The 12425-nt window shown below is 48.7% G+C and overlaps 1 protein-coding gene across 1 annotated transcript in view; it reads right to left on the bottom strand.

Moving 5' to 3' along the window:
- Nucleotides 1-2912: 2912 nt before the first annotated feature.
- The window catches only part of UMODL1 (uromodulin like 1), a 59827-nt gene continuing 50314 nt past the window's right edge, over nucleotides 2913-12425 (bottom strand). Inside the window, exons 19-23 of the mRNA XM_068545785.1 lie at nucleotides 12113-12349; nucleotides 11680-11839; nucleotides 9799-9883; nucleotides 4580-4780; nucleotides 2913-2972 (exon numbers count right to left, since the gene is read on the bottom strand). Of these exons, the coding sequence (XP_068401886.1) occupies nucleotides 4599-4780; nucleotides 9799-9883; nucleotides 11680-11839; nucleotides 12113-12349 (664 nt within the window). The 3' untranslated portion in view covers nucleotides 2913-2972; nucleotides 4580-4598. The remainder of the gene's footprint in view (nucleotides 2973-4579; nucleotides 4781-9798; nucleotides 9884-11679; nucleotides 11840-12112; nucleotides 12350-12425) is intronic.

Genomic DNA, 12425 nt, shown 5'->3' with positions numbered 1-12425 from the left:
AGCCAAAGCAATCTTGAGAAAGGAAAACAGAGTTGGAGGAATCAGGCTCCCCAACTTCAAACTATACCACAAAGCTACAGTAATCAAGACAGTATGGTACTGGCACAAAAACAGAAATATAGATCAATGGTACAGGATAGAAAGCCCAGAGATGCACTCACACACACATGGGCACCTAATTTATGACAAAGGAGGCAAGAACATACAATGGAGAAAAGACAGCCTCTTCAATAAGTGGTGCTAGGAAAACTGGACAGCTACATGTAAAAGAATGAAATTAGAACACTACCTAACACCATACACAAAAATAAACTCCAAATGGATTAAAGACTTAAATGTAAGACCAGACACTATAAAACTCTCAGAGGAAAACATAGGAAAAACACTCTTAGACATAAACCACAGCAAGATCTTTTTTGACCCACCTCCTAGAGTAACAGAAATAAAAACAAAAATAAACAAATGGGACTTAATTAAACTTAAAAGCTTTTGCACAGCAAAGGAAACCATAAAGAAGACAAAAAGACAACCCTCAGAATGGGAGAAAATATTTGTAAATAAAACAACGGACAAAGGATTAATCTCCAAAATATGCAAACAGCTTATGCAGCTCAATATCAATAAAACAACCAATCCAGTTAAAAAATGGGCAGAAGACCTAAATAGACATTTCACCAAGGAAGACATACAGATGGCCAAGAGGCACGTGAAAAGATGCTCAACATCACAAATTATTAGAGAAATGCAAATCCAAACTACAATGAGGTATCACCTCATACTGGCCAGAATGGCCATTATCAAAAAATCTAGAAACAGTAAATGCTGGAAAGAGTGTGGTGAAAAGGGAACCCTCCTGCACTGTTGGTGGGAATGTAAATTGATACAACCACTATGGAAAACAGTATGGAGGGTCCTTAAAAAACTAGACATAGAACTACCGTATGACCTAACAATCCCACTACTGGGCATATACCCTGAGAAAACCATAATTCAAAAAGAGACATGTACCACAATGTTCATTGCAGCACTATTTACAATAGCCAGGACATGGAACCAACCTAAATGTCCATCAATAGATGAATGGATAAAGAAGATGTGGCACATGTATACAATGGAATATTTCTCAGCCATAAAAAGAAACGAAACTGAGTTATTTGTAGTGAGGTGGATGAACCTAGAGTCTGTCATACAGAGTGAAGTAAGTCAGAAAGAGAAAAACAAATACCGTATGCTAACACATATATATGGAATCTAAAAAAAAAAAAAGGTTATGAAGAACCTAGGGGCAGGACAGAAATAAAGACGCAGATGTAGAGAATGGACTTGAGGACACGGGGAGGGGGAAGGGTAAGCTGGGACGAAGTGAGAGAGTGGCATGGACATATATACACTACCAAATGTAAAACAGATAGCTAGTGGGAAGCAGCCACATAGCACAGGGAGATCAGCTCTGTGCTTTGTGACCACCTAGAGGGGTGGGATAGGGAGGGTGGGAAGGAGACGCAAGAGGGAGGGGATATGGGGACATGTGTATGCATATGGCTGATTCACTTTGTTGTGCAACAGAAACTAACACAGTATTGTGAAGCAATTATACTCCAACAAAGATCTATTAAAAAAATTCTTTTTAATAAAATAAAAGCTTGAGAAATGAAAAAAAAAAACAAAACTAAAACCCTGTTATATATAATTCTGTCTAAGTTCATCACGGAAAAACACTATCCTCTCAGGTGTTAGGTATCAAATACAATTCCATTTGCTTTAAATAAAGTGAAAAGCATTATCAGCATGGTGTAGCGAAGAAAATTCTAGACTAAAATACTTAGATTCTAGACCTATTTCCTCATGAACTCATTTTGTAAACTTATGTAAATAACTCACCCATTCCTTCTCCGGTTTCCCATTATGCAGTGGGTAAATAGTGCCTCACCCTTGGTAAAATTATTGATTTTATTATCTGTGAAACTGCTTGGAACAATATAAAATAAGGATATATATAATGTTATTTCTACTTGCTATAAAAATTTTTGTATTAATAGAGTGCCTTTTGAGTCACTGCTGTGTAAATAAAAACAGTATCCTAGTAATGCAGGACAAAAGTTAAAGAGTATATATGTCTACTAAAAATCACATTGGCGGTATTTTTATGACTCACCTATTTTTATTTTTTTATTTAATTGTATTTTTTTATACAACAGGTCCTTATTAGTTATCTATTTTATACATATTAGTGTATACATGTCAATCCCAATCTCCCAATTCATCCCACCACCACCCGCCGATCCCCGCTTTCCCCCTCGATGTCCATATGTTTATTCTCTACATCTGTGTCTCTATTTCTGCCTTGCAAACCGGTTCATCTGTACCATTTTTCTAGATTCCACATATATGTGTTAATTTACAATATTTGTTTTTCTCTTTCTGACTTACTCTGTATGACAGTCTCTAGGTCCATCCACGTCTCTACAAATGACCCAATTTCAATGACTCACCTATTTTTAAAAGAACTTCAACTGCACTGTCAAATAGCTTTGAAAATGTGAAATGTTATGTATTTGACAGAGGGTCAAATGGATGGATGGATGGGTGGCTGGGTGGGTGGGTGGGTGTTAGGTGTTAGATGTCAATGGTGAGCAAAGCCAGGAAGGGCCGCCTGGACCACTTAGGGTGGTAAGGGGCCTGGGAGCTCTGTGTGGTGGAGGCGATTGCGTGACGGCAGAGCTGCATTCGAGCTTGGTTCGAAGATCCCTGTGTCTGAGGCTCTGGGCATCCAGCTCCTGGCCTGCTTCTCCACCAGCTCCGCTCGCCCACCTGGTGCTGCCTTGTCTGGGACCCAGGCAGAGGACGGGCCTCCTGGGGGCAGGCAGAGGCTGTGTTTTCACCACTTCTGGAGCTCATCCAGGCTCTGGATGCGGGACAGAGCAGGCTGCCATCAGCGCTTGAGTGAAGACTGGAGCTTGATTCACGGCTACCTGTGCGGGGAAGGAGATCACCTGCGTCAGTCTGCAGCAGGAAAGGTGGGGTTGATGCTGGAAAGCCCAGAGTGGGTCACGGAGGTTACCACCAACCCCCAGGACACGACATCTGTGCTTGCCGAATAGTGAGAGATTGAGCCCAAATAAAAGGGCAGCGAATCCCAGGAGGCACAGGAACCCCGGTCTCCAGTGAGTGCAGCTCCCGCAGGTCAGCAGTCAGGTGAGACAGGTACACACACCTGAGCCTGATGGCCACACCCTCGGGGCTTTGTGCCTTTGCACTATCTGTGAACCACCCACCCGGACACGGGGCTCATCACCGAGTGGGGCTGTACCAACTGCCAACCCTGGGGATGTTTATTTGTTTGAGATTTTCAAAAAGCAGATTTTTTCAGGAACTTGAGAACCAGTTATAGATGTTTTTTACTTTGGAAGACAGAAGTCCCAGGAGAATAAGAAAAGAAAAGGGGCCAATTTTCCCTCTAGTGTTTTAATTTCGAGGAGGGGGCCGTCCAGCACGGCTGAGGCACCAACACACAAGATTTCCTTAGAAATTCCCCAGGACAAGTGTTGGCCTCCTTGTTGGAATTCATTTTCTAAATATTAAGTAAAAGTTGCTGAAATTCCCTTGCGATTCTATGCGGGGAGGTGATTGGCCCTGGTCCAACCCTTCCCATCCAGGCTGTAAGGGCTCCGAGGCCCTGGAATCACGTGAGCTCTTGGGTCCTCGGAGCAAAGGGGGCTGAGACAGGGTGAGGACATCACGTTTCCAGTGTCTGCAGGACCAGCTCCTGGAGGAGGTGACGTTTTCTCTGACGACGCTGAAGTCACCCAGAAAGGGACGTTGCCTTGTGGGGAAGTGCGCTGTAACCCCGCCTCTGCTGTGTGATGGGGGTGATTCACTTGAGCTCTCTGAGCCCCCTTTCCTCATTTAAGGGATGAGGCCAGGAACTGCCAGACTTTGAGGAGCTGTATCAAAGGTCCGTTATCTCGAGAGAATGAAGAGCTAAACGTGGGGAAGGTGGCCCAGCTGGGGACGCTGCTGACCCAGGCAGGAAACAGGGACCTGGGCCGGCCACTGCGGGGCATGTCCACGTGACAGGGGGCAGGATGGAATAGGATGGGGAAGTGGAAGGGTCTTCGTGACCAAACCTTGCGGGCCCCCAACCAGACTGGAAGGCACCCCGCCAAGGCAGCTGTTATCTTTATTATTAGAGGAAAGTTGAACTGAAGTTACCGCTGTTCGTCCCCTATCTGGAGCCTCAGCAGAGCACATCTAGCCCTCTAATCACGCGGCAGTCTCTCCCAGCAACCGGCCCCCATCCTAAGGCACAGGCCAAAGGTCACCTCACTAACATAACAAAAACACCTTTACCGCCCTCAGCACTTAGGAAATTCCAAGGGTTTCAGGACCTCTGTGCCAGAAGCAGTGAATGGAGGCCAAATATATGTTTCTGATTATAAATCACAGTATCACAGGCACGAGACGCCGAAACCCACAAATCCACCCTTTGCCAAACCCCGCGGGACGCGCTGTGCAGGCACCCTCGGTGGCAAAGGCAGGACTGGTGCATCAGACGAGACGGGCCTTGCCCCTCACCCACCTGCGGGCAACCGGGCGCCTTATTCGTGGAACACCTGGTAGCTGAAGTTGTTGGACTGGGTTTTGAAGTTGTATTTTCCCGTCATTCTCTGGTAGCGCATGATGAGAAGGGCAGCTGAACCCGCCACCAAGGCAAAGGCGGCCACCAGGATGAGGACCAGGTAACCGGCTCCCAGGCCCGGCTTTGCAGCTGGAGGTTCTCCTGCAGGGATGAAACAGGCACAGGTGGCAGGTCTGCCCAAAGCAGCTCGGCCTGGCCCCAGCGGGGGCCCCCCGCATGGCCCCTGGACGGAGGGCTCAGGACGGGACGAACCTGCGACAGAGCAAGGTCTCACGCGTCAGACGTCCAGCGTGCCCGTGTACCCGTCCCAAGCCCAGGAGAGCACAGCAGCCAGGACGGGTCTGCCTGCCCACGTTCTGGATAATCACTGGCCAAGGGGAGGAGGCCGCGTGGGAGCCACAGGCCCTCCAGGTCGGGGCAGAGCGCTCAGCGTGCCCCGCACAGAGACACACTGTGCCCACACACCGCACAGCACCGGGAAGCCGGCCTTCCCCGGACTCGGGGGCAAGAAAGCACAGGAGAGCCTGGACCCCAAATTGCTGAAAACAGGGACTCAATAAATACGCATACACGCGGCCTCATAGCAGCATATCCAGAACAGCCAAAAGGGGGAAACAGCCCCCAAATCCATCAGAGGATGAATGAATAAACAACACGTGGTCCATCCACCCAGTGGAATAATATTCGGCCATGAAAGGAATGAGATTCGGCCGCAGGTTACGACATGGATGAGGCTTGAAAACATCCATTGTGCTGAGTGACAGGCAACAGTCTCCAATGACCACACGTTGTCGTGTGACCCTGTCTCTAGGGAAACCAGAGACAGGAAGCCAACCTAGGTAGTTTCAGGGGCAGGGGAAGTGCTGGGGAGTCACTCCGTCCTGTGGGCTCGGAGGTGCTTTGGGTGATGAAAATGTTTCGAAACTAGAGAAGGGTGGTGAATATGCTAAATTCCACCCAATTTTTTATTTTAAAACAGTTAACCTGGGCTTCCCTGGTGGCGCAGTGGTTGAGAATCTGCCTGCCAATGCAGGGGACACAGGTTCGAGCCCTGGTCTGGGAAGATCCCACATGCCACGGAGCAACTGGGCCCGTGCGCCACAACTACTGAGCCTGCGCGTCTGGAGCCTGTGCTCCGCAACAAGAGAGGCCGCGACAGTGAGAGGCCCGCGCACCGCGATGAAGAGTGGCCCCCACTTGCCGCAACTAGAGAAAGCCCTCGCACAGAAACGAAGACCCAACACAGCCATGAATAGATAAATAAATAAATAAAAGAACGTGAATTTCTTTAAAACAAAAACAAAAACAAAAAACAGTTAACTTTATATTAGGTGAATTTTATCTCAATTTTACCACAGGAGCTTATCAGAAAGGTCTGGGTAGGAAAGCATTCCTGGATGATAAGGGACACTCGAGATCCCATTTTCCATTTCTGGGACTGTTTCCGGAAGTGGCCGCTGCTCCGGGTCTCCCAGTCATGGCTCAGACGAGTGCAGACACCAAAGTGATCCAACAATGGCCTAGAAGAGGCTCCCACCCAACTGCCTGGATGGTGGGCCAGCTGGAACCGGGCAACCCCCTCCTCCAGAGGGAGGACCACACTGGGATAGGGAAACTGGGGACAGTTGCTGGAGCAGCTGCAACCTCCCAAGGAAACTGAGGCCTCCAGACTCTGGGGCACCAGCTTCCTGACAACTCCTTCATGGCTGGATCTTAAATCCATCCTCCAGTGGGTGCTACAGTGGACCCTTCCCCCTCCTCCTGTGCCTCATGTAGGGGACCAACAAGTGAGCACAAGGGGGGGCTGTCTGCCCTGAGGATGCTGGAGCAGAAAGGCAGAAGAGGCCCCCTTGTTGGTCCCGTGGAGCCCAGCCCCAGCCCCAGACTGGCAGCTACAGAGACGACTGAACCTGTTCGGTCGCTGCCTCTCCAGCTGGGTTTCTGTTCCCTGCAGCTGAGCACTCTTAACTGGCCACTGACTCAGAGCTGCTCCGAGTGGGGTCCACAGGCCGGTGCCGTCCACTGGTTACCATGGTCCAGGAACGGTTACTGGTCCAGGAGAGATGTTTACAAATAGAGAGGGAGCCTGTGTCGCAACGTGACCCGAGCCATCCGTGGGGGTATTTCCTTAAACATAGTATCCACCTGTCAGTCCACGATGGACGAGATGCTTAAATAAAAGACACTGGTCCTCCCCCAGGATAGCAAGAGCAGCCGGCACCACGCACAGGGCTGTTGTGATATCACGGTGGTGATGCACATGATCAATCTTTTTGCAAAGACACTAACCTATCGCTGCTCTTGTGAAGGGGACACATCTCGGTGAGGGAAAGTGATGGAGGACCTCCAGGCACGCAAATAACCCAGGAGCAGGGTACATATAACCCAGGCCCCTTCCAGAGGGTCCAGGTCCTTCCAGAGGTCTGAGGTCCAGCTCAGCTGTTCTCTGGGGACACCCAGGCTCCTCACTTCTGAGCTGCCTCAATAATTGTTCCAGACCCTTCCCACTGGGACATTTCAGGATCCCACGGACATTAATCTCAAACATTCTCTACCTCTTCACACAAAAAACTCTAGTGAGTGAGAAATAATGTTCTCTAAAAAGCAAATGGCCATGGATGATTTCCAAAAATTAAGTGCAAAAATTACAGTGCCGATATATGATTTGTTGGTAGCACAGATTCAGCAACGATTACCAGCTGGATGCTGCCTTAAAATTGCCAACACACAGTGTTATGTGTTGAAGTGTATCCCTCCGAAACAGGTATGTTGAGTCCTAACCCCCAGTGCCGGAGAATGTGACCTTATTTGGAAATAGGGTCATTGCAGACATCTTTAGTTAAGTTATACTGAAGCAGAAGAGGCCCCTAATTCAATGACTGGTGTCCTTGTAAGAAGACAGAGACCTTCAGGAGAAGCCATGTGATACAGAGGCAGAGGCTGGAGGGATGCAGCCACAAGCCAAGGATGCCAGAGCAGAATCACCAGAGAGGCCTAGAACGGATTCTCCCTCAGGGACTTTGGAAGGAACCAGCCCTGCCCACCCCATGATCTTGGACTTGGGTCTCCAGACTGTGAGAGAGTACTTTCTGTTATTTTAAGCCACCCATTTTGTGGTTCTCAGTTTCCTGTGTCACTAGCCCCAGAAAACTAACACCCGTGGTGTGAAGGCTGGGGTGGACTGACCCCTGGAAAGGAAGCCAGTGCAGCCCCTGGAGACCAAGGGTGGGTGGGTTAGGAAAAGCCTGGAACTTCTGGGAGAGGCCCAGCTTGTCCAGGTGACAGCTGTGTGAGCTTGGACATGTTCCCTGAGATCTCTCAGTGTTCTCATTCTTACCCACAGTAGAAGTGATGTGATAGCAGGGGACAGGTCATGGATGCCCAGTGGGAGGGGCCGGGGTGCAGGTGCCCAGTGGGAGGGGCAGGGATAAAATCCTGGAGGTACTTGTCTGCCAGCCTCTTTTCACTCTGTGTCTCCAGCAGTATTTCTGTTACTACACACTATTAAAATGTAATCACCTGCCTACCAGCTGGGAGATTCCATGTTTCTAAGTGATGTTTCTGTATATTTGTATGACACAGTTATGAAGCAAAAAAGCTAATAATACAATGAGAAAGAATGATGAACAAAGTGAGTAATTATAATCCTTGTTATTGAGCTTGACCGTCTATACCCTTACTGTGTTTGGTGTTCTCTGCAATGGTTGTGTTAGTAAAGTGCACTACCAGTTAGGAAGGACAACAAATAACACTTACCAGTAACTTCTATGGACAAGGCACAGTATGAACTAGGAATTACCGTCATCATCATTGTCGTCCCCATTTTACAGATGAGGGAAGTGAGGCAAATGCAGCATGCCCAAAGTCAGACCCAAGTTTTGTCTCCAGGCAACCTAGCTCCAGCATCACAAATTTTAGCCTCACAGAGGATTTTTATTTACTGTAATCTTATTGGCCAGGTATGTAGGACTGTTGTAATAACTCCTATGATGGAGAGAAAAAGCACAGTGCCTGACATACAGTAGTTAGAGGAGATAATGAATAAGTGGGTAGATGAGTGGATGGATGGAGGAATGATGGATGGATGGATGGGACTCAGAAGACTCAGGAATGTTCCTAAGACCACACAGCTCAGAAGTGTGAGAGCAGATATTTAAACAAAAGCCTCCTGACTCCAAACCCAGTGTTTTTTTCCACTCTGGTTTTGACATTATCTGTAATATCTACGAATAAATAGAAGTTCTGTTTCTATAAATAAGAATGCAATTCACATACATTCTCTTTCATATTAGATCAACCAGTTCTCAGCCATTTAAGACAATGAAGAGGGTAGGAAAAGCATATTGTCCCAGGACCCAGGCCAGCGATGGCCCGAGGACCAGCGCAAACACCAGGGCCTGGAATCCAGCTCCAGAGACGTTGAGGTGGTTGGCCTGGGGCATGGCCTGGGACCTGTGATGTTTTTTTAATTTCCAAAATCCTTTGGATGAGAACCAGCAGTTGAATATCACTGGCCAAGAAGACCTCCCTTCCCAAGCCCTGGTTGGCACACCCATCCCGGTTTACACCCTGCATCCAAAACCCAGAAGTTCCTGTATGGGAAAATAGAGAGGCAAGGAGGGCCATCCAAACTAGGAAGAAAAACAATAAAAAAGGAAAGTCAACTAGGATTAGGTTTAGCTGTAAGGAAGAGAAAAACCCGAAATAGCAGGGACAAAGAAAATGGAAGCTTATTTCTTTCTGGCATAAAAATTGGAGGTCAGAGCCCAGGCCTGGCCCTGCAGCTTTGCTCCGTGGTGTCCTGGGGCACCTGGCTCCTGCCCCCATGGTGCTCATGGCCCCAGATGGCGGCTAGCTTCAGCCGCCTCCCCTGAATGTCAGGCAGCTGGGTGGGTACCAGATGTTTATAAGGCAGGCACCCTTAAAAAGTTGTCACTTGACACTCTCTTTTGCATCTCATTAGCCAGAGCTCACTCATATGGCCACTCTTGCTGTGAGGTCGGTTGGGAATTATAGTTTTTATCCCTGGCAGCCCCCTGTCCCCTAAAAACTGGGGTTTCTATTACCATGGAAGGAGAAGAGAACAGATATTTGGGGACAGCTGGCAGTTTCTGAATCAATACCCGAGTCTAGTTGTCTAAACCAAGTCACCAACTCACCTTCGGACCGAATCAGGGGTCCCCAGGACATCTGGTGCGTTGCAGAGGGCTCACCATTTCTCAGCGACCGAAAGTCATCGCAGTTCTGTAATTTTAAAAGGAGAAGAAGTACAAATTAGTTGAACAATGTTTATGAGAAATGTACCCACTATCAGGGTTGATACTCTGATTCGTACGTGTTCCTTCCTGCTGGAAACGTCAAGTCACAATGGATGAGTTCAGTCAGGGGAGAAGGAGGAAGGGGGAGGCTGGACCACCTGGGCCTCGGGGCTGTGCAGGTGGGGTGCCCAGCTGGATGGGGGAGGGCTGGGCAGCAGGAGGGTTGGAGGAAGCAAGATGTAGCCCCCTGTGCTGTCTCCAGTTTCTAGCTCTGGCCCCTTGGCCCCCGGGGGCATCGCCTCAGAGTCACCCTTTGTTCTCCACGGCCTGCGGCAGACACCTGCTCCTTTTAACACCTTTGCCTGATGAAAAGTTTCAATGACATGATAGAATCTGTCTACCATATACCTGCCATGGGGTGCAATGTGTCCCCCGAAAGATGTTGCAGTCCTAACCTCAGTACTTGTGGACGTGACCTTATTTGGAAATAGGGTCTTTGCAGATGATCAAGTTAAGATGAGGTCATTAGGGTGGGTTCTAATCCAATATGACTGTGTTCTTGCAAAAAGAGGACATTTGAACACAGACACAGATATGCACAGAGGGAAGACATGTGAAGACACAGGGAGAAGGTGGCATCGATCAGTCAGGGAGCCGGACCTGGAACAGATTCTCCCCCAGCCTCACGAGGAACGGCCCAGCCGACGACACCTTGATCTCGGACTCCCAGCCTCCAGACTGTGCGAGGACAGATTTATGTTATTTAAGCTGCCCAGCCTGCGGTACTTTGTTACAGCAGCCCCAGGAAACCAATACAACACCCATCCTAGAGGAGCTTGGAAAGAAATACGTGAAGCTCATAGTGTAGAGAATTTGAGAACCAGAAGCTCCTTGTCAAAGCTGTCGTGGTCATTAACACCCTAGGGTTTCTAAGGGGCTGATACAGGCTTGGAGCCCCTCAGCGGGCAGGCACCAGGAGTCTGTGTTCCTTTCCTACTGTTGTTCCAGAAGACCTACTGTCTGAGAAAAAGTGACAGCAAAATCAGGGCTCACTGGATTTCTTCTGCTGTGCATTCTGACTGATGTTTGGCTCTGATCACCCAGGAAAACCGCCCAAGTTTCGTAAGGAGCACAGGAACAAACGTGTCCCCAAAGGAGAGAGAAATATGCAGTTGCTGAACCAAAGGCCAGCAGAGCCCTCCGTGCCTTCCCCAGCCACAGGTGACACATGACAGTCACTTCACATACTTGTCTGTGGATGAAGAATAACTCTCCAACCCAGAAGTGCAAAGCACATTTCAAATTCAAAGTCCTGAGGAAATGAGAATGTAAAGTTATTCATAATCCCAGCATAAATGCTGAACGGGAAAGAACAAAAACCTGATTGAATAACCTAGTGGCTAGGATTCAGCAGTGTGCCATCGACTTGCTAAAAATAATTTCAAATTAAAATAACATTTTTACACCGAAATATGCATTCAGTCACCTGGAGGAGAAGCATTACAGCACCATGACAAGCAAGGTCTGATGTGATGGCCAGTGGAATGGTATGGTCTAAGGAAGGACTCAAGTTAGCCGCCCAGCGACACTGGTTCTCCACCCAGGACTGCCCACCATTGAAACCTCATTTCGTGTCTTTTAAGGGCCAAGTCTGCAGGGCCCAGCACCTCCTCCCTGAAATCTGGCCCCAGAAATGCCCAGGCCCTGGGCTTCTGATCACAGAGCAACCCTCCTCATAACGAAGAGGATGAGTCCAGAGGTTTAGAACAGCAAAACACCTACTATTTTGCACGTCGTTCCAGGGGATTCCAGGCAGATGCGGAGTTTGCAGTGCAGATAGACTATGGAGTTGTTGATGAAGGAAAAGATTTTCAGCTTAAACTGGGCCTTGTTGGAGTTCCCGTTCTCAATCACATTCGTGTGTGTACTGGGGATAGGGCAGCTGGGAAGAGAGAAAGTGACTCATTAGTTCTAAACTGGCCCTCCTGTCCTTGTCCCCAGGTGAGTTTCCTTACCGTGCACCTGAGTGCACATGGGGCATTCCCCACTAGGCTCCAAGAAGGCAAGGATGGCTAGGTCTCCAGTTCCCAAGAGGAGGGTCTCCTGAGGGCACCACCTAAAACCCGGGTCTGCATCCATGCATGTCTGGAAATTCAGAGGGCCCAAAGAAGGCTACACAGAGGGGGTGGGTGCCCAGTGCCCCCTGAGCCCCTACCTGTTGTTAATGAAGCCGAACATGACCGGGTCCCTGGCATTGCTGGATGGCGTTGCCCAGCACTCGGTCAGGACCACCTTGAGGTTGCTTTTCTGTTTATAGAGCCCTACTTCAATCTTGACATCATCACTGGCAGACACGGTATAATTTTGAGGAATAGGAGAGTCTCCAATAAATAACTGCATTTCAGTGACAAAACTTCCAGCGCCATGGAGGTCCTCGATGACGGTGTAGACCCTGCAAGAGGGAGCGTTTGCAGGGGGGGGGGCTCTGCTTCTGTGACCCTCCTGTTCCCATTTCTCCCCAAAATACA

Source organism: Eschrichtius robustus, chromosome 6 (assembly GCF_028021215.1).
Source record: "Eschrichtius robustus isolate mEscRob2 chromosome 6, mEscRob2.pri, whole genome shotgun sequence".
In the NCBI taxonomy this organism is placed as follows: Eukaryota; Metazoa; Chordata; class Mammalia; order Artiodactyla; family Eschrichtiidae; genus Eschrichtius; species Eschrichtius robustus.
This window is presented reverse-complemented; position numbering and strand designations above follow the sequence as displayed.